Source organism: Protopterus annectens, chromosome 4.part0, assembly GCF_019279795.1.
Source record: "Protopterus annectens isolate FY-2018-M chromosome 4.part0, PAN1.0, whole genome shotgun sequence".
Classification (NCBI taxonomy): Eukaryota; Metazoa; Chordata; order Ceratodontiformes; family Protopteridae; genus Protopterus; species Protopterus annectens.
Window position 1 is genome coordinate 83100582 of NC_056733.1, and position 23510 is coordinate 83124091.

Consider the following 23510-nt stretch of genomic DNA (forward strand, 5'->3'; position numbering starts at 1 on the left):
GTTACATAGAAGAACAACTTATTTATGGCATTGGCCACAACATGCATCTTGATGAAATTTTAATTTTGGCGGTGTTATCTGGATGATTGCTGGATGGTGTGGCGGGGGAATTAACATATGTACAGGAATTTGTACAGTATCTCAATGAGAATAAGTGGGGCATCCAGTTTACATTAAACTATGATATCAACCAGATTCCTCTTTTGAATGTAACCATTACTACGGAGGCTGATCATACACTCAGGACTGAGGTATTTCGTAAACATCCCCAATATAATACCTTGACACATCATCCGCAACATTCCCAAATCCCAATTTCTAAAGATAAGACGCATTTGCTCTTCTGAAAACTCTTATGATTATTATCAACAGGATTTGCAAAGCAGACATTATGATATTGATAACATTAGTCAAGCTAGTCTATTAGCCTCACAGCAACCTAGATCATCCTTGTTACATTACCAGCATACCTCTATGGATAATAATCGAGGTGAGCCGGTCCGTCTGGTTACCACCTTCGGGTGGAACATCAGCACTTTTAGGCAGATCATTGACCACCATTGGGACATTCTTCTGGCCAATGAAAAGCTTTGTGAGATTCTCTTTTAAATGTCTCTTCTCATATTGTAAGGGTCCCACCTTGGGCTCTTATTTTAATCGTTACAAAGACAAGATGCCCTCCAACACACAGCAGGTTACAATATTTGGGGACAAATTGGTAGTATGCACTCACTGCGGTCCTTGTTCCGCATGCACCCATGAACTTAAAAGTAAAGCATTCACCAGCAGCAATACTTCTAAAGTCTGATATTTTGTGTTTTGGCAACTGCAGTAGTGACTGGGTCATATATTTAGCTACCTGCTCTTGCTCTGCCTTTTATGTGGGGCAAACCTCCAGATCACTGAGAGATTGTATTTCCATGCACCTCAGTGACATTAGAAATAAAAGGACGTCTAGTTCATTATTTAAACATACTATGACCCACACTACTGCTCAGTTCAAATTCATTATCAGTGATAAGGTTACTGGGAATAGAATGTCCAAAACTGGTTAGCATACTATGTTAAAAAAGGATCTAGTTGGATTATCAGGTTGGGAGGCTTGTTTAAACCTGGCCTGAATGAGTTAAGTTGATTATCCAATAGGATGCTTGAACTGTAAATTAGGCTGATTATTTAAATTCATTTATGTGCTTTTTATTGTAATAGCATTGAGGAAGGCTAATTCTTGCCAAAACTGATCTGCTGTTTATTCTTTCTTTGGAGCTGCCACATTAAATTGAAGTTACTTTCACCCCTGGTGCTGGACGTTTTGTGTGTTAGCCTTTGTATCCTACACATCTTGATTGTGACACCTTGCCCACTTCCACCTACTCCCATCCTGCTGGTTGGTGACCCTTCCACCACTCCACTGGTCTCTATCCTTATGTCAGCCTCGTCTACACCTCTGGTACCCCAAGATACATAGCCTTGTGCCCGGTCACTCTTTTTAACAGGGTGCCTGTTGACACTGTACATGAATTGCTCTTCATTTTCATAATGTAGGGTGGCATTTTTGACAGATGATACTACATCTCAAGGCATAAACCTCTGTGCTAATTGCCAATAGTAGGACTGCATTTACTGACTTTCCCTAACCTGAACAACTTGATGAGCTTTTGCTGTGGAGGCCACATCAATCTGCATCCAGATCCAATTGTATTATCCTACAATAGAATTTATGTTCAACTTTGCCACAGATGTTGCTTCAAGAATTACAGCCTTAGTCTCATTTCTGATGTTGATATGTGTTCTTTAATCTAGGTTCTTAAGTTCTGAAAGAGCCTTCCTTTCATGGGAACATTTGTTGTAGTACAGTCGCTGTTTCAGAAATGCATATGCCAGAAATGTGTTGCTTTTGATTGTCCATTCATGCAGGAATGCTGGGACAGTACAGTGGTGCAGCTGTTAGCTTTGTTGCTAAGCAACACTTGGGTGACTGCTTCATGGTTGGGCTGCGTTCTCTGAGGACTTTGCATGCATGTCAATCTGGGTTTTAACTTGGGGGGGCTTCATTTTCCTTCCACATCCAAAAGCATGAAGGATGGTGAATTGATGATGTAGAAAACTAAGTGTGTATATGTGGTAGGTGTGGGTGTAGTGGACTAATCCAGCAAGGATTTTTTTTTTTTTTTTTTTTTTACTTATGCCCGTTTGCCAGCAGATGAACTGTTTTTGAGACCCTGAATTGGAAAGCACAACTGTTTTTTTTTTTTTGCTATTAAAGCTCTAAGTTCATGATAATTAGACATGTGCATGTCTCACTGTCTTATTTTTATTTTTTTTTTTTTGCAGTTGGCTTTGCTAAAAACCAAGCTATATTACAAAGCTCAGGGCGTTACCTTTGCTTTCTGGATGCTGTAAGTACTCTCTTTACATTGGGATTAAATGTATATAAAACTATATTCTGTTGAGCATTTGCACTTCTAAGTTCCATCTGTTGCTGTAGGATGTTTTTTTTTTCATATTTAAAATGCAGAAAACACACTGGTGTAATGCTGCCAAGTTCTTACAGCTATATTGCTTTAAGTTAGAGCCACATGTAATTTACTAGATTTATCTTTTGCAATGTTTGTATGTCGGTGTTTCAGTCAGTGTTCGTCTTTTGACGCAGGGGCAGGGTGTCTCTGCATCACTGGTTATCCAGGTTCAGTTAGTGCTGTTGCTGTAGTAGGTCAACCAGGGCAGTAAGACTGAATTGCTATAAAAACCTCTTCCTCCAATGGAAGGGTTGTGATTGAAGCTACAACAGTTTGTATCTAATAGATGATAGTCCTTTGGACTGACTCTTTGGTAAAAAAAAAAAAAAAAAAAAAATGTCACTGGCAACTGCACTAAGCATGCTGTGAATATGCCCGCTCACACCCCCTCTAGTGAAACATTGTGTTGGTGCACTGGAGGAAATTAGTCATAAGAGCAAAATCTGGGCTACCTACAGTATGCCAGTTTTAGGGACCATTCAGTGACCCCTAAGGTCTGTGACAAAACATTATGCACAAGACGAAAGGGCGATTCCCTCAGTGATGACTTAGAGTACAGGATCTGTGGGAGACTGACTTGACCACTGCAGATATGCATCATAGCTGGGGCCACAAGTCAGCAAGTATGTAATTTATTTGTTTGACATTTATTTACCAGGATTGTATGACTGGACACCAGGTGTCCTTTTTCAGCTGAGAGCTGGAGAGAAAAGCACCACAGATTACAGAGTAATTAATCAACAGTAGTTTCTATGTGCTTAAGGGTGTAGTTTAAGACGGTGGAAGAAATGTGTCTAGTAAGGGGAACTGGGGTAGTAGGCTGGGTTAGGAGGTGGGTTCAGGGAGGGTCATTGCAATTACATAGATGGTATTCTTGGAAGTGTGATTTGAGGATTTTTTTTTTAATGTCACAGTGCGGGTGTGTAGCCTGAGTTGTGGGGATAAGATGTTCAATAATTTAGCAACTTCATAAGGGAATAGAGATTCCCCTGAACTGTTTTTACATGGAATGACTTCTACTAGGGCTATGTTGCTGGATCGAAGTTCCCTGTTGGTGCTGTGGAAGTTTAGTAGGCCTGTTAGGGCAGAGTTTTTTTCTGGGTGATAACAATAGCTGATGGGCTAGGTTGAGTTGGTGGGTAATGAAGTAGGTTTGGAAATTCAAACCAGTGTAGCTTGTGCAGGGATTGACAGTGGTGTGAGTGTGATTTAGAGTTGATTTAGTTGGTTTAAGGTTGCCATAAGCAAAATAGTTTCTGGTTTCAAGTTTGCTTTACCAGACTTCAGAAACATGTTTCTATGCTGAGTGTGCTGTCCTTCTTATGGAAATGCAGTTAAAAACTACAAATGAGATGCAGGTACCTGTTCTCACATGCAGAGAAAAACTTCCCTTTGTCACCATTACACCCACTAACACTAGAAATATGACATTATAAATTAAGTACTTTTCCAATAAAATGTAAATGTAGAGATGAGGAATGGGAATACAAGACAGCCACAGGCAAACTGGAGGCTTAATTTAGATGTTCTGTACTTCTCGCTTACAGTAAAAAGTTACTGTTTTTATTATATTCCTGCACCAAATGCATGATTTCTGAGAGAATGACTTTGAGACGAAAATAGCATATGAAAATTATAATCCACAAACTCAGTGGTACAATGTAGTGAAACTTTCTGTGTCTTCAGCTCATCTCAAGACAAATGCAGAGACACACACACATGCACACACATACATGTTTGCTCACACTTGGCGTGAGCACTTACACCACAAGTTTGGGATGTGGAAGGAAGTTGGAGCCAGAGAAGTATCTTTCTCATGTAGTGCCCAGAGCTATTATGCTATATGGTGCCCCTCAACATTGTTGACCCTGACGAGCAGAAAAAGATGTCCATGATCTGGTGGTGGTTGATGCTCCTGAAATGCAGAAGCCACCTCCATTAAGGAGCATCCCTTTGCTCCACTCTAACTACATTACTGGGTGATCACTTGTGGACATAGGGGGTATATTTTTTTATTCTAAATTTGGACCTCGTCATTACTGCTCAGGGCAGACTCAATAAGATCCCATTTCATTGATTTTTTACCACTTACAAATTCTAGTGGAAATGATTATGCCCCCCCCCCCCCCTGTAGACTTGACCCAGCAGTGAGAAGGATCTGCCCACCCATCCTCCAACTACTATAAACCTCCAGGGTCACAGTATTGCTGGAAAAGGGGGCATATCGAAAGAAGCATAAGTTTGAATTTGAACGTGCCGTAAGTGATGAGGTCCACATACTGTACTCTTACAACACAAATTAAGCATAAGCAAATGAATGTGTAGTACCTCGTTTTCCTCACCTTCTGTAAGTGTATTGCTAGAGTTGAGTTACTGTGACTAGGGTTGCCACCTTTTCAAATGCCCAAAGTGGGACATTTTTTGTACAAACGTCAGATTTTGCAAGGCAAAACATACCAACAGCCAGTACAAAGGACAGAAATTCACTGTTTTGCCTACATAAATGCTTATTCTTGTAGCATTTTAGTTGCTTATTCTGTTTCTTATAACATTTAGGTATTTCAGAAACAGAATAACTGTTTTATGCAACTATTACATTAAATATAGGAAATATGTTTGTCCTAATATCTCAGGACATTTGCCATTTTTTCATTTTTTATGCAGGACACAACTGGCCAAGGAGGGGCTGTCCCTCACAAAGTGGGACAGGTGGTATCCCTAACTGTGACCAGTGATGGGGTAGATTGGTGATAAATGCTTTATAAGGAGGAAGATGTCTTGTACTCTAGCTCAGATAAATATTTTCACTACAACCATTTAACTGTATCTATTGTTTTATATATAAAACAATAAAGGTGTCTGTTGTTTTATATATGAAACAATAAAGGTGTCTATTAGATATTAATGAACAATGAAGCTATCTGTTACGAATCACATGCGTTATCGGTGTGCAGCAGAAGATACTTTGCTTATTAAACGCCAAACACTCACATATTCTGTAAGCATGTGTTCTTTAGTTATCTACAACTAGTTTAACTAAAACACTGCTGGTAAAGCACCTCACTGTATACTCGCAATTGGTAGCGAGTTTAAACATTATTTTTTTTTTTTGCATGTGAGGGAAAGCCCCTCCTACTCCCCTCCCTCAGATGGGAGCTGTGCCTCCACACCCCAGACAGAATATTTCATTTGGTTTGTGGTTGTGTACAATTGCCTTCATAGAACAATGGCATTGGAACATGGCTTAGTGTGGTTCATTATTTTTTCCAGTAGGAGATCCTGTATTTTTCCCCCTATGATCATTTTTGGAATGTTGCGGGGGAAAGGTGTGCTTTTAACTTTTAGGATTCACTATGCGTTTTTTTTTTACTATGCATTTTTTAAATTTAGTAGATTTTTGAGTTAAGTTGGTTATTGGGATTGTTACAGAAACTATCATATAGGTTGTGGAGCTGCATATTTTAGGTTTAATGGTCATCTTTTGGTGCTTGGGGGAAGAAGATTCTTTGATTGCATTTTATACTAAGACGATTATGTTGAAGTAAGCTCATGACTTTTGATGCTGTGCATAAGACTTGTTTAAACTGGTTCCCAGGTATGTGAAACTTTTACTTGTGGGCAGTTTTAACTGTCCGTCTTTGATGTGCTCATTTGTGAGTTTGGGTATATTGATCAGGAAAAGAGATGGGTAGGTACTGTATTTGAATGTGTTCCTACAGTGTTTATTTTTTTTTACACTTTGTTGATGGGGTTAGTCCCACTAGGCCAATGGCCTTGTTTCAGGAGAGTCCTGAGGTTGTATTCATACTGAATAGTGGAAATTTTACCCAGGACCATGTCAAACTTCCTCTAATCTTGTTGTCAGTAGGTGCCATGAGATTTTTTAACATCCACCTCTGCTTCTCTTAACTAGGGCACATGAGGCTTCAGTTTACTGTCTCAATCAAAGCACAGCACAGTTAGGAGTACAGCCACCCTTCTTATGCTGCTGTGCACTGTCAGTATTGAAAAACTAATCCAACAATCTGCAGTTTGAGTAGAACCCCACAACCTTTGGATCCTAGCACCAAAGGCGTGTGTGCTACCTGTTGAGTTACCAAGACTACTGAAGTGAAATGGTTTATTTTAGATGCTCTATTTTTCAACAGATTTTCTCCTTGATTGTATCTCTGAGGATTGCTTTATTAGTAAGCAGTTTTCAGTCATCAGGGTTGAGATAGCTTTTGACCTACTTTCTTCACTTCTGGCATTTTATTGTAATTTTTATTTGGCGAGATCATGCTTCCTTTTATGCTGTTTGATTTGCTTTTAAGCTTCAGAATCATTCATAGGTTCATAGCTGACAATTAGGCTAAATGCCGTGGAATTCTAAGCCTAGACAATTACTTGAGGTCAGAATCAAACCCTGCACTTTGTGCCTGTCTAGGACATGAAAATCTTAACCATTATGCCAAACCCACCCTCTAGATGCCATTTTTGTGACGTTCTTTGGAGATTAGACACGTATTTTATATTAATATTTTAATGTATTCTTTTCATTTGTTTTACTGTAGGGGATGTGTCTGTAGGTACAATTAAGCTTTACAGTTTTTGGGGGTTGGAGGTTATTTTTTAACATTTTTTTTTAATTTCATTTATTTTGTAGTCTTTTTTTTTTAATGCCTTTGAGGTTATTGAAATTATGTAGGTGGATTTAAAATATTTTGCTTGAGGTAAGTGTATTGTAGAAACTTCAATGATACTTGTGGTATTTTGCAGTAATTGCAGTGTACAGTCTTAGATGTGTGTGTGTGCATGCATGCATTTGTCTGACAATTAATGCAGTGGGTTAATGTTGAGGGTATTCATAAGCTTCATCTTGTAGTTAAGGGTTTTATTCCCTTGGTCTCCATGCACTTACTGTGTGACTTAAGTGATGCATCATGAGTGCGCGTGTGTGTATGTATATGTATCCTGACTGAAATCACTGTTGCAGTATTCCTGACATATTTGTCACCCATATAGACTGATGTACGACTGTATACCTTAGACTGTCTTGCTGCCAGCCCAAACACAGGTTATGCATCCATCAAACTAATCACTATTTGCTTGTTGGTACTGTTACTTTGGTTGTTTACTCAGATAAGTGCTCTGCTGGGGGAAACTTCCTGTGTCTTTTTCGGTTGCATTATTTTTTTCAAACTCGTTGGATGTCAGCTATGTAAGTGCAAGTGCAGTAGGCAGATTCGATACAAGGACTTGTCTTTTCTATCTAGGCCCAGAACACGATTACCAGACCTGTTCCATTTGCCAGGCATTTGTTTCCAAAACCCTTGGGTACAGACTTTGTCTCAACACCTTTCTGGAACCCTGCATATTAAATGCCTGGCCCCAGTCCAAGATGGTGGAATCTCCATCCGCAGATGCCCCTCTACTTCCAAAGAAAAAACTTCAGAGACCCAGAATGGATACGAAGTCTAATGTTTTGGATTCAGACGTACCCTTTGAGGTTAGTGAACCCATGGCACATCATGTTACTTCTCAGTTGCCTGCTACTGAGACCCTGTTTGAGGCTGGTATGGCTCCTGAGGGCTTGCAGACTGTGGATATATCAGATGAACCAAGACTTAATTTTGAAGGCTCTAATTGTGTTCCTAAAATATTAGGGAAAAGATCCCAGGTACAATAATAGAGGTATTGTAGGGTTCTGAACCTCTGTGTCCCATTCGGTTAGACATCACACCAAATAAATATCTTGGCTATCTCAAAACCTACAGTAAAACCAGGTCACTCTCTGTGTTCATACTCTTTCTTTATACTATGGAATTCACTACCTCTGCCAACCAGATCTATGCCTGGCCTAACCCATTTCAAAACCACTTTAAAAAATCATCTGAAAAATACATGGCTCTGTTCCTGCATAAAGCCTGCCTAATGCTCAGCTCTTCCTCTTCTTCCACAATAGTTCCATCCTCCTCTTCTATCACATTTCACTCCCTCACAGTCTGAAAAATCCTAAGGCTCTCCTAACTCCTTCGGTGTTTCTATACCATATCCCTAAGCTACTGCTCAGACTGTAATGCCTCTGTTCTTCTTATCTCTCTCACTCTCTTTCCACATCACTAACTTTCTGGCTATTTTCTTAACTGAAACCAGCATTCTATATTTTCATGTACTATAACAGTCCGTGTCATACATTGCACTATCTACATACTAGTTTTGGACACTCTACTCATAGGCTATGTATATGGTGAGAGTGACTATTATTGTCTATAATATTTTAACTCTAATAGAATTTGTCTAGATGTGTAGTATATATTGTAATATCTTGTAACATAGTTTGTTCTTTCAACTTATTTTTGTATAGTATTTCTCATGTCATTTGTATTGTATTTGGATTATACTGTATTTGTATTGTACTGCATGTGGAACTTTTCTCCCAGGGCCTCTGCTGAAAAAGGGTTCTTTAGACCCAGTCAGACCACCTGGGTAGACAAATGTCAAATAAAATAAATAAAAAGAAAAAGCAAAAGACTTTGTAGTCTCCCCTACAGCAGCTAGGGAGAAGGAGTTGATTGATTTCTCTCTGGTTTTGTTTAAATCTATCATGGCTCTGAAATCTTCCTGTGTGTGTCAAAGGCAACACCTCAAAAGCCTGCCATTGCATCATCTTCATCTGAGGAAGAACAGGATAATAACTCGGACTACGTTTTAGACTATTCCTGTTGGTTACACTTACCTGGGCAAATCTCCTCAAATGAAGATTTCCTTTCTCCAGATTCTACTTTTGAGGAAGCTTCCTTTGGAGAAACTATCCAAAATATGGTAACATTTTGAATGGCAATCTAAACAAGTTTGACATACAGAAGAGGTACTACAGCCTCTTGGAAATGGATGACCCTGCCTCTTCTGCAATCCCTCCTGAACTTACGGCTTTCCAGCACACTTTCTAGTCCACCTGTTCAGCAAAGGAGTGGATGCCAGATCTGTCTTGGACGTTGCTACTTAGTCCTCTGAGAACACCTTTATCGAACACTACAAAACTGATGCTTTCTCCCAGTCCAGGGTTGCTTTTGCAAGGTCTGGCCTGTATGGACAGCTAGACAGCTCATTTACTCATTAGCCGGCCACCCTTCTCAGCCTCTTTCAGCTCTGGGAATCGCCCATATGTTGGGAATACTGCAATAGTGATTTCAGGCAGGCTGTAGTACAGCTGTGTAAGAACGTACCATAACAGTAAATATCCTACTGATCACTGCTGCAGAGCTCTCCCACCTTCCTTCACCTCTACTCCTACTTATTTCAATTTCCTTTTCCACCTCTGCCTTAAGCTCTTATGCTACATGGAAATGGAGGAGATTACTTACCTATTCGAGATAAACCCCTCCTAGCTGACCAGTCTCCCTCCGTCTCTCAGTAGTTTTCAGGCTTCTGGCTTGGAGGTGGTCTGAGGTGTACACTCATACATCCACTGCACTTAACTAGCTATGGTTATACATCAAACATATGACCTTAGAAAGATAAAGCTTTGGTACCCCAGCTGGACATCAGTGGTGACAACCCATATGTCAGGAGTACTGCAATACCTACTGTTACACAACTGTACTCTATGTGAAATATATAGACATGTGTACATGCACACACTCATGTCAATCCATGGAAAGTGGTTTCAACAAATGCAAATAAACGAAAACCAGTTCCCCGAAACCACTTTGAGTGAACATTGAAACATATTTTTTTTTGCAGCACTCCCCCCATGTGTGGGGGGTGGAATTGTATATACCAGCTTTGAGGTCTCACCACAGTGGAGAAAAAGGCTATCTTCACTTTCAGCGAAGATAGTTTTGGTGAACTGGCTTTATTTTTACATCATGGAATCCCCCCCCCCCACACATGTATGTATGTGTGTGTGTGTGTGTGTGTGTGTGGGGGGGTCTTCTATTAAATATACAGAGTCTCTGTTGCTATGAAGTTCATGACAAATGGCAGTAACAGAATAACTTGTGCTGTAAAGTTTGATTTAGCAACAACAAATTTCCAAACAGTGAGGAAGACCCTTCTGAGAAGTCAGTGACATGCCAGCAGAAATTGTTCTTTCTACCAGCAGTGTCTTTATTATAACTCGGAGGTTGAAAAGAATTACCAGAGACAGCTGAGTAAGAGGTAGTGTAAAAACAAAACATAAAATTTGTAATTAAAGTCCCACTCAAGATACTCAGTGAAGCTGGATTTATTTGGTACTTCCATTATTAAACCAGCCACTGGACAAATGAGCAGTAAACCTGTACCTCTGAGAATAAGGTCAGCAGTTCTGCTGAAGATTTTTCTAGTGTCAGAAATGTTACCCATTCGAAGTATTGAATACCTAAATTAGTTTATGAATCACAATTTCATGCCGAGACTGTGACTCTTCCTTTGTCTCCTGATATAGTATGCTTTCTTAATTATAGTACATCCTCATTCTGAAACCCACATGTACTTCCTCAGATTGCATTACTAAGTATTTTCACATCTACTTCAGCTCTGTACCATTTGATCTTTCTGCTGTTTTCAGGGTGCTCAGGTGACTAGCCACTAATACTTCCTGTCTCAGGCCAGTGAAATCGCCACAGACAACCCTTATCTGGATGATTTCCTTGTACAGATGGAGTCTTAGTAGAATATAAATATTTCTGTTCTGCAGATACTTCACTGTATTTGCAATGTTGGAGTTATTCTCGTTAAAGAAAGTCAGATTTTCCCTTTCACCCTAAGCGATTTGGGGTGCACATTTTCAGTATAGCATCTAGCATGGTTGCTGTCATTCATTCAGTCAGAGTTACAGATGGACTTTTTCCCCTTATAGATAACAAAAGAAGACAAAGCGCACTTGGAGCAGTAGGTTTCATGCCTTAAGTTCTGGTGTTCTCCATTTCAGGACCTCAGATGAGAAAAATCCAGTAGTACCTCAGGAACCAGTGGACCAGAACACTCACTCCATGGAATGCCCGTACTGTGATCTCTGCTTTGACCTACAGATTCCATTGGTGGTTTCCACAGATTTTAAAAGAACCATTTCTGCCTTTGTCCCGCCTACTGCATACCAGACAGATATTTCAAGTCTTGTTTGGTTTCACCGTTCCTAGGACACAAGGACGAATGGTCACGGGTTCTACCCAGCATGACCATATTGATTACAAGGAGCTAATTCTTGCTACTTTCAGAACAGTCATATTGGATATCAGCAAGGTGTACCTACTCCTAGCCATTGTTCAGATTAACTATGACCTTATCAGAGCAAGCAGTTTGAATGGATTGGTTCTGATGCTGTACATGTTGTGGATGTGCAAAAGGTCCATCAGTGCTGGATCCGAGCATGTCTTGTATGCCAGGCATGGATTGCCTCTCAGTAACCTTTGGGAGACAGAGTATAAAGACAGGGTTTTAAGGCGATCCGTATAGGGCAATGTGTTTATTCCCTGGATTCCCCTGGTAGGGAATCTTTGTGTCTGTCCAAACTGTTACATATGTGTGGTCAAGTACTTGCTGAAGGGGACAGTATATTCAATGATAAGTCTGAGAAGGGCCAAATAAAGTGGCATTATGACTTTCTTGGGCCTGGATGTCATGCTCTTACCTATACATTGGATGACAAAGAACAATTTTCTGGCCACGTGTTGGTCAAAGACCAGATTACTGTCTACATATGTTCCCAGATCCCTGACTACCGAGTCAGCTCTTAGGGTGTCTTATTGATGGAGTAATTAGCTTGGGTGGCAGTTTTCCCCAAAGGATGCATTTCTTGGCATTGAGTTTTAGTGCACAATTTTGGCACCAGCCATTTGTCTGTGTTAAACCTTATTGTGAGATGTTTGTGTTGTGGGGGAATCTGATGGCTCCCAAGTTGCAGTCAGCTGTGAACTTGGTTAGCCAAAGGCCCTTGACATTAGCTGTTACCTGTGAGAAGTAGATGCCAAATAGAAGCAGTCCCAGCACAGAGTCCCAGCTCTGCTGGTGATTACCCTCTTAGTGGAGGTGGTATCACCAATGTTGATTTTCTTCCTGGGTCCTGTCTGAGCCAGCTGGCAAACCAGTGAGTGATGTAGGGGTTTATGGCCAGTTTGGTGATTTTGTCAACTATACTCGAGAGGGGTATTGTAGTGAATACCTTAGCCAGGTCCAGGTTGGTGGTATGCACTGTTTTTCCCTCATCCATTGCCTTGGTGATCTTCTCAAAGAAGTCCACCAGATTTAGTAGGCATGATCTTCCCTTGACAAAGCCAAACTGATCTCAGCAGACCATTTACAGGTTTAGCCCAAGAGGAGAAAGAGAAAATTCCAGCAAATTAAATTTGCATAACAAGCAAGCTACATGAATGCAGAGGATTATGATTGGGTCTGCTGTCGTAACCAGGTTATTATGTTTTCAAGACATGGATGCCAAAAAGTCACCTTGACAGCAAGGCTTGAGCGGTGAATCTTGACATGTCGAGAGCACGTAATCGAGGATTCTTGGTAGTGCATGATACTTTTCCTGCTCCATTTTCTACCAGTTACCGAAAAAACATGAAGTGTTTTACTGGCTTTCAAAGAGAGTAGAACACTTCAGCTCTGTCAGACAGCAGGCAGAATCCGTGCCCCCTGTAGTACTAATAGCTTTAAAAGGTGCTGGAGATTTCATTCTACCACGTTCCTGTTTGAGAGTGAGGTTGGAACAGCTTTTAAAATCCATTTTACCTTCTGTTGCTGTCTGTTGTCGGTCACTAGCATGGTATACCATCTGAAGGATACATTAGTGTCCTTAAACTTTTGTTAAGCATCCCTAAGTGTTAGTCTGGTTTTGTTCTAGTGAAGAGCTTAACAAGTTTCATTTTCCCGATTTCAGAGTATAATCACACTACAATACAACTGAAATAGTTGGTAATAAGCAAACATAGGTTCATACTAGGCTGCTGTTCAGATAAATGTACAGCGTAGCTTCAAAATCCTAGTTTGTCAATACTCTACAACATAAAGTAACTACTGTCTATTCAAAAGGTTTATTTGCCTTAGGAAGACCTTTGGATAGAAAATGACCACACTTAGATAAAACATTGTATGCATTATTTACAAATGCTGTTAAGGACAAAAAATAGTAGTACAAGTTAAGAAAGGAAACTTGATGAAGGATATAGAACAGAGACGAGTAGAGTCTCAGTACTAAAGGGGGATGAGTAAGGGAAAGATGAGAGTAGAACAGTATTAGGAAATAGTAGAGGAAGATGGGAAGATTTCCACAAGCTGTGTAGTATTACATAAATTGCAGTTATTACTGGATGGATAAAATGGAGAATTTGAGTGATTTGGCTGTGTAATGCAGTTATGGTGGAAATGGGTACATGAAACGTCTCTAAATACGACTCTTTTAAGCTACAATCTGAATAGTGTGTACAATTTGATTTCTGTTAATTTAGTAGGGAGTGATGCCAAAGTTCAAATGTGGAGACTGGAAAAACTGGATTCTGGAGTGCAGCTCAACTCCGGTTCATAAGAGGCTATTAGGCTAGTGGCCCAGGAGCCTTTACAAGCCTCTAGCCATGTTAATCCCAAATTGCCCTGATTGTCTTTAAGCAAACGTACTTTGTAGAGCTAGTCTGTGGTCAACACATACTCCCTGTGTCCATGAAGGGACATGGGTGCCACCCCCTAGGATGAATTGCTGATCTGTACCCATAGGGTGATGCCACACTTGCTCCTAGCTCACCTTCTCCTCCTAAACTTTGGTCTCCTGGGCCACAATCGGAGCTTTATTCCTCTCTATCGGTGCAGGATAAAACTTTAATAACTGAAGATGCAGTTGCCTTTACAGCCCTGGTAATAACTGGGATTGCAGGGTTAGTCATGCAGCAAAATCCACTTTGAACTGGCCATTCTGCCAGATGGCCTCTTAAGGTACAAGTAGAAAACTAGGTTTGGCATAATGGTTAAGGCATTCACCTCAGACACAAGGTACGTGGTTTGTTTCTGACCTCAGATTATTGGATAGGCTTAAAATGGCTCTTAAGGAAGTTAGCCTAGTATTCACCTAAACTAACTCAAGCCTTCAAAAATCTCATGTGGTAAATCCAACCAGTTCTTGATCAAGCCCCAAAAAATGTAGGACAGAATCTTTAGGCATCCAGTATCATTTAGATGGAAAAAAAGCTCTTAGAAAAAAAAAAACACTGCTCTGACCGATGAAAATTTAGTGACAAAACTGGAGAAACAATGCTAAGATATTTTCCTGCTCTGTTGTAATTTTCAGGTTTCTTGTTTTGGTATAGGAGCCCATAAGAAATGTTTTTAGTGTTTAATTGGGCCAGTCAGAATGGAATGTCGGCTTGTGCCTCAAAACAGGTTTGAAATGAGAGTCCTTACGGCGAACAAGCTGCAGTTGGAAAATCGGAAGAATTACCTGAGCATTAAATGCAGAAAATAAGTAGATACTCATGTCTCAAAAATGTGGAATGATGATCCACTTTGACATTTACTGGAAACACTCAACACTTTAAAACTCTGTTTCAACTCTTTCTGAAAACATCTTGTATGTGTGACTGTTATGTGCTTCCTGGACACTCTAACAATCCTAGCACTTTCCTCTATTGCTTAGGCTTTGTCCATGCTCTGTATTGTAAGCAAGCCTGTTTTACTGACCGCCACTACAGTTAATTCCATACCATGAGCTTCTTTCCCCTCTAGATTTCCTTTGTTTTTCATTTACCACTTTGCAAATAGTTTTCTCCACTTTTTTCCAACTTTTGTCACCCTTCTGTCATATCTGTACTATTGACCTTTTATATTTCTCTTCACTTGGGCACTATTTCATAGAATACATTGCAGACCGATTGATTTTCTAGGACTTGCATTGTATACTTATTTGATTATATTTCTGTTTTATACATCTTGTCTGTTTACATTTCTGAAAACCCTGAAAAATTTACATCACATATATTGAATAATACACTGCTTTTGTTGAAGCTGCATTGTATATAGATTTCCTTTATATTTTTAACGTACCTCCAGTATACACTGATTTTTGTAGAAATATTTGTGTATTGGCTTGTTTTATATCTGTGCCTTATGTATTTATGGTATTTTACTGAATAGTTTTTCCTCAGAACTTCCCAGTTAAAAATGCAAATAAATAAATAAGGTAAGTAAACCTGTCCAGGCAAGGAGCAGCTTGTTTGTGAACTGGCACAAATCAGCTGCAAAATACACAAGCAAAGGGCCAAGCAAAGCAAAACAGTCCCCACAACACAGCGTCTGTGATCTAACAAGCATGAAAGTCCTAAAGCCCTAAATGCCAGTGTGCTTAAAACAGTCTGGATAATCACTCGGGCAGATGTTCATTTAAGCTAAAAAAAACACAGATGCATACAGAGTAATATGTACCTATGGCATCCAAGTGCCACGGTGTTTCTATTACTTCTCTGTGGTCTGCATTTATGAATTTACATGGAAGGAGTAGAATTTGAAGAAATGAACAGAAAGAACCCTGGTGGGTGTCGGGCCTGACTGTCAACCCATGCCATTCCGTACAGGGAAGTTCATAGCATGCTCTGGGTAGAAGCAACCATATCTTAGATATTTAACATTATTTTTAATTTAATTTAATTTTTCATTTTGTTGGCTGGGAAAGTCCGACTAAGATAGTCCAGGGAGAAATGCACCAGGCGCATATCTTTGGAATGTGGGAGGAAACCGGAGTACCCGGAGAAAACCCCATGCGAAGGCAGGGAGAACATGCAAACTCCACACAGAAGGCACCCCAACTGAGAATCGAACCAGAGAACCTCTTGCTGTGAGGTGACCATGTTAATCACTGCACCACTGTGCCGGTGGGGGGGGGGGGGGACTGTTTCAGGCAGCCTTTACTGGATACAACCATTGTAGATTAGTAAGAAGACACTACCAAAATGTAAGGGCATAGAGATTTCTTTCAGGCAAAACAGTTTCTGTTAGAGAAGACATTTGTTTCTACTTATCCATTCATAGATTAACTTGTTTCATGCCTTTCAGGGCATCCCTTGGAGGGTATTTGCTGTTCACCAGTGTTGAGTATTACTAACCTTTTGTCAGCATGGCTTCACAGCAGGTAACTACCTTCATTACGTGCTTGCCTTTCAGTATCATATTCTGCATTTAGCACAGCAGCAGAACTGTGAGCTCTGTCTGTAACTCAACTGTTCACTAGTGATTTATTGTAAACACACACCACAGACTCAGTTAATTCTCTGTTGTTCCTGTCACCTCGGCTGCAGAGTTTGGAGATAGATCTCTGAGTTCAGAGGTCTAATTCTGAAGTAATAGGTCAGTAAGTAAATAATTACTTAAGTAAGTAAATATGGTTTGCAGTTTTCTGTGCACTAACAGCAGTGATTGCACATCAAAATGTGAATGAAATGGGACAACGTGAATGACCATGCTGTGGAAATGCAGAAGCACTTACTTTTATTCTTATGCAAGTATTTTATAAGAGGTTTGGGAATATCCTTTCAGAATGTAAACCCACCCTCCCAATAACCTGGCTTGTGTTGAGTTTGTCAGGAACTGTTCTTTTCTTGTTGGGAATTCGGGTACTGTGCATGTGCTATACTCTGTATTAACAAATATTTTGTTAAGGCATGACTGCGCAAGACGGTGATTACCAACAGTCAATTTTAATATGCCTGCAAATTACCCCCCTCAGTGCTCAGTAAGAGGGATATTTTTGAGTATAGTTCTCAGCTTAGACTGAAGGTTCTTCCTCTGTGGCTAGTGGTTCCTTTTATTTCTACACTTTAATTGCATAGAGATTGCTTTGTTTATCCCCCACTCCCACTACCTTCCTGGAGGTCATTAATTACTGTGAAAGATCCTGTTTGTTTTTTCCTGTACCCTGCTGGGCTCACTCATGTTTCAGTATGTTGGCTTGCCTGCAGTTAGTTTCTAAACGTAATTTACTTCAAACAGCACTTTCAACACCTGTTTTCATAAATTTGGAATTTTAGCTGTTGTGTGGTATGTTAAACCCATTTTTGTGCACTGTTTTTAATGAGCTTTTATCACGTTTCTTAACCCTCTACATCTTGACGATCTGTTTGAAATCCTTGATGGTTTTTAAGGCACTATACTGTTGCTAAAGTGTTAACTTGAGGTTATACAAGTAGATCAGAAATAAGGGCCCAAAGCTGGAGAATTGCCTGTGTATTATCTATAGATAGGACATGTCTAGGAATATAGTGTGGAGCACCATGAGCTTACACTGTGCTAGGTTTTGTAGACCTAGGTTTGATTGAGTCTTCTCTTACATGTTTTGTGATACTCGACAGGGTGAAGCTTCTGTACAAAGGTGCTCATCCCTAGTGGGTCTTAATAAAGTAAACAAATTAAATGATATGAAAAAGGCAGTTTCTCTGCACTTGTCATTCTGCTGGGGAGGGTCCACTCCCAAGGTTTTATTTAATTCCATAGAACTTTGTGTCAACAAAGTGGCAAAAATCCTTTATAGACAGGGATGTTGCAAAATACTGCATAAAATCAAGACGAGTGAGTCATACCTTATGAGCAACCATTATCATTGCAATAACATATACCTGAGAAGCAAGAAGTGACACTTACGAAGGGCATTTTTTTTAACTGAGTTTCAGGCATGCTGTCCTGGATTTTGTGCTTATATTTTACTTTGTATTTTTTTGTATTGTACCAGGCCAGTGCTGTTTTATAGTTGGTTTAATGGATTACATGCAGTGTTACTTTAGAATATTGTAGTCCCCATAGTGTTTAGAGCAGAGACATGGTTTGACTTGGCAGTCTTTGGATTATTACCCCAAATACCTGATTGTGTTCATAGGTAGGTACTAGGCTATCTGCCCGAGGGCATGTATAAGCCTAGCCAGAGTGTGTCGGCTTTTGCTACCCCACTGATTAATTAACTGAGCCTCTGTCAAGCAGAGCCAATGAAGTGATCCCAGGGGTGTATTTTCTGTTACCCATCCACTCGTCAAGGCTTCTCTTGAAGAATGTTAGTGAGGGGCTGTGCCTGATGTAATTTGGAATTTTGTCTCTGTGACAGGAATCTATCCCACCAGCATGTTCTATTTATTTTTGTGGTGAGGTTTAGCTCACTAGAGCGCGTGGCTCGCAGTGACTTGGATTTCTTTAGGTGGAGCATGTCCATCAATTCTGAGTTGGACATGACTTTAAGTCAGGCAGAGATCACCTCTGAGTAAGCGATATGTCACTGAGTACAGCTGGAGTTTTTTCAGTCGGGCTGCATAGGACATATGTTTGAGACCAGTAATCCTCTTGGTGAGGTGCTTTTGTGATCTTTCAAGCTGTTGGAAGTGTCTTGTGAGGTGGGCATTGTACTCTATGATGGGTCTGATGAGTGACGAGTTGCATTAATGCTTGTTCACAATAATTGGAGTCTTTAGCTGTCTTCCAGATTTATGTGCAATGTTGATATACTTTCTAATTTATGTTGTATTTTGTACTGCAGTTTTGTTTCTCCCCTGGACTGAACCTGAAATTGGCCCATTTGTTTCGGGGCTAATCCAGTGAATAAAATTAAATAAATACCCTAAAGAAGGACCTTCATACCACTAAATCTTCCCCTCAAGGCATCAAAAACAGCGGATTATAATTCATGGTGTCATAAGGCATGAGCACGTTATCACATCAATGTCCTGCTTTATGGGAGGGCAGTAAATTTAAAAAGTTTTAACTTCAGAAAGCTTTGTAATTCACACACTTCCTGTTACTGTTTATACACCTGGCTAGTCTATTTTCTTAGTAACCGAACATGCCAGATATCTGGTGATTTGAGTGTGTAGGGGAGGCAGTTTTGTGTGCGTGTCTGTTTTCCTTTTTGAAGGCATAGGGGTTGGCAGAACACCACAAAAGGCAATATATGTCAGCTTCTTACAAGGTTTTCAACTTGGGTGTTTGGAGGGTTTTCCAGGCAAGACCTCTACTTATACTGTGTTGTAAATACATAATACAGGCACACTGAATGTATTACACTGGCCTAAAATGGAATTTCTCACCGTTTTAACATTGGCAATATGACTTTAAGGGATGCACTGTGATTTACAAGATCTTATGCTTCTTTAAAATATAAATATATGTATCTTTTGTGTTTTCTTAAGTCAGAAGCAACATTCTGCATTCATTAAGCATTTCAACCTAAACTGTTTGCATTTTTGCAAACAGAATTTCTGTGCTGTGTTCTTAGTGACTTGGTTTTGTTTGCATAACTCATCAACAACACTGAGTTGGTTATCTCTGTCTGGTTCATAACTGCTGACTCATGCCTTTGTCCACCTATTAAACTTATCACACATAATGCCTTTGGTGTTACTTTCGCAACATTGTGTCTGGGTCACAGTCAGTGCAGGAACCTGCTGGTTTTATGTTATTTTGCCCTTCAGCTATTCATTTCATTATTATTTGTATTAGCAGTTTGCTTACATTTAGTTGCTTAAACAAGGCCACAATAACTGATCACTGTATGCAACACACTTAACAAAAAATCTTGCTTTCAGTCAATTTTGTTCATTTTATTAAGCATTAATAATTACATATATGTAGTGTAATAATGTGAATTGGTAGTATATCAGAGTCTCCAATCTGCTGTAGGTTAGTGACCCCCCCCCCCCCCCATACTCGGATGGCTATAAGCCCTGCTGTCTAACTCTGTATCATTTTTATGTAACTACGCATTGTACAGCAGCTGTGTGTTGGATGCTTGAAGCAGTATCACTGCAGCTGCCAGCCTTTCATAACCCAAGCATGTGAAAGTGAGCAAAATGTGTTTGCACTTAATGATACCTGAGGCAGGAGGTACCAAGCAATGAAATCAAGTGCAGTGCTGCATTAAATGTTTGTGGACTGTAGGGTATAATAAATTATACAATAAAGGCATATTGCTGTTCAAAAATGAGAATGCTGATTGAACAGCACAGCCATTGTGCCTGTTGTAAACCAAACATATCAAACACACAAAAAATAAATAAATAAATCTGCCGAGTTACGTCCTAGAAGTTTAAAAAAATTCCAATAAAACGTGGACAAAGATACAAGTTGAAAATGCAAAACTTTCGGGATTACTCCTTCAAGTGTGATACAACCATGCTAAAACACAGTACTATTTAAATATAAAATTAACATTACATGATAACAGCCTACCAACATCATTATCAATTAAGTCATTAGTGAAGACACAAGGCAGGACCATCAGGCTCTAAAAATCAAACAAATTTATTGTATATTCAACGGATAAGCACTTTCACATGTAAAAACATGCTTCATCAGATCTCAAAAAACAGTCAAACAGCTTAATTTAAGCAGATTTAAAATACTGCCAGCCAATCCAGTTCACAGCAGGAAAATCAAGTTAATTAACTAACTAATTAACCCCTTCAGCAGTAAGACAAATGCTGACTAAAAACAGAATAAAATCCAAGTTAAGCAGACAATAGGAAGTTGTGTGTATATAATTCAGCAGTCGCACACAGACAAATCCTAGCATAGTTATGAGTGCATATGTATATAAATTCATATAAAAATATATGTATGCATAAAACAAGACATATATGCACATCAGGTATATAAATATGCATAAATAAAAAAAAAATAAAAATCATTAGTAAGATATATACACACACTTTTAAAAAAATATACATGGTAAATGCATAATATATAACCTTGTATTTAAGTATCACTTTTTTAAATGGCATATCTGCATTTTTTTCAGAATGGGTTTAATTGAAACAGTAGAATTAATTCCTGGGCTACTATCTGCTTTTAACCTAATGATGCAGTTTTATTCTTTAGTTTCTAAATCATTATTCCTATTTCCCCCTCTTTGACTAATATAACACATCAGTAACCTTAAAGGAAAACGTATATGTATTACCAAATTCAACATTCTGCTTTGCGATAGCATTTGGCAAGACATTCCTTTTTATATCAGACCACTGCTCAATAATACGCTCTCGTAGTTTTCTACTTGACTTGCCAACGTAAAAACTTGAACATTTGTCACATGTAGCTAAATAATCAATATTACTAGTATTACAAGTAGCAGTACATGTAAATTCTTTTTAGTTGGATGTGTGAATTTATCATTTTTACAGATAATATTGCAAACAGAACAGTGCATACATGGAAATGTGCCCTTTTTACTTAACTTAATCCCCTTTTGTTTTTTAATTCGTATATCTTTGTAACACAGCTTACTTTTTAGGTTGCTAGAATTTCTATAAGTAAACCTTGGATAAGATGAAATAATATTTAGTTTGGGCAGGGCTTGTAAAATACCCCGATTATTGCCAATTATTTTCTTAATGTCAGATGTACATTGACTAAAAGTAGTAGTATACCTAAGCTGGTCTGCAGTAGATATAGAAAAATTAGAACTATCTTGTGGGGTTGAAAAGTAGGGTTTAGCTTTGTCCTTTCTTTGCTCAAGGACATTTTTCTCTCATCCCAGTAATAACTTTAAATTGTAACCTCTTTGTTGGAATTCACATTTCATGTCATGTAACTGTTCGATGCATGTGTCATCTTTAGTATTCAACCTGCTCACTCAACTATATTGGCTGTTAACAATTCCACTAAATGTATGGGTCGGATGCATACTTTTATTATGTAGATATTTATTTCTATGGGATGATTTTTGTAGATCTTTGTGGATATAAAGTTATCTACAACATTTAGGTGTATATCTAAGAAATGTATTTCATTAACTGAATTAGTCATTTCAAATTTCAAGAAGGTGGTGGTAGCATTTAGATAGCTGAAAAATTCATTTAATATATCCAAGGTGACCCCCCCCCATATAAAAAACACATCATCCACAAAACGCTTATAAAGTAATACATAAGGTTTGAATTCAGTAGGATAGCTTTATATACATGTTTTTCCTCCCATTCATTTAGGGTCAAGTTGGCATAGGTGTTTGCAACGGGCGTACCCATTGCAGTACCAGTGGTCTGATGATAAAAACTTCATTGAAAATAAACATATTGTTATTTAATACTATTTCAAGTAGTTCACACAACATCTCTATTTCCCTGCCTTTGATTTTTCCATATCTACATAAAATACTTCAAATGGTGTCAATGCCATAATCGTTAGGAACAACAGTGAAGAGTGATTTTATATCTAAGGTGGCAAAGATGTACTGATTATTTGTTTCTCCTTGATGCCAAACATAAATCTTACTTAGAAAATCACCAGTGTCTTTAATAAAACTCTTCACATTTATTAGTAACAGACTTAATGTAGTTTGTAGATGGAGGGAAATGGGTTCTGTTAATCAACCTCGACCAGAGACGGTAGGTCTCATGGGAGGTTTATTTAAAGATTTGTGAACCTTAGGTAAGCCATATATCATAGGTATTTTTGGGACAAGGTATAGAAAACTTGTTGCGTCTTTCGGCTTTTCCTGGTTAGGGGTGACGACAGCGGAACTCCGGTCCACTAATGATTGGTAGTTGGTTTTTACTTGCCGAGTTACCAGCCCTAATGCACCACCTTCAACGAAGGTACGCCCATTCACGCATGTCTCCATGCAGAAGACGCCCTAGCTGAGAATCGAACTGGACAGCGTCTTACTGTGAGGCGACAACGCTACCGCAGGTATAGAAAACTAATTTAATAAATCCGCAGAAATGTCATCATTGATTTGAAGTTCAAACAAAAGTATATTAACACTACTAATGCAGCGTGCAACATCACTATAAGATATTTTCTTTAAATGCAGTACAGTCAGCAAGAAGTTCATTCATAGAAGCATTATATTCTGCAGCGTTCATTAAAACAATTCCCCCTCCCTTGTCAGCTTCCTTAATAACAACATCATTGTTATTCTCACGCTTCTAATTCAACCACAGATAAATTATACTATTTTTTTAGTCATTCTTGGCATATAAATCATATGGTTACTGTTAACAAATATTCTCAAAAGCTGTAACAATAGGGTTACTAAAGGGAATAAATGTGCTGCTTTTTTTACATTTTAATGGC

General features: G+C 39.0%; 1 protein-coding gene across 1 annotated transcript in view; it reads left to right on the forward strand.

Moving 5' to 3' along the window:
* Nucleotides 1–23510, forward strand: part of LOC122800215 (UDP-GlcNAc:betaGal beta-1,3-N-acetylglucosaminyltransferase-like protein 1) — a gene marked incomplete in the record, with an annotated part of 1890971 nt that overhangs the window by 500655 nt on the left and 1366806 nt on the right. The window contains 1 exon segment of the mRNA XM_044069711.1: nt 2335–2399. Coding sequence (XP_043925646.1) covers nt 2335–2399 — 65 coding nt within the window.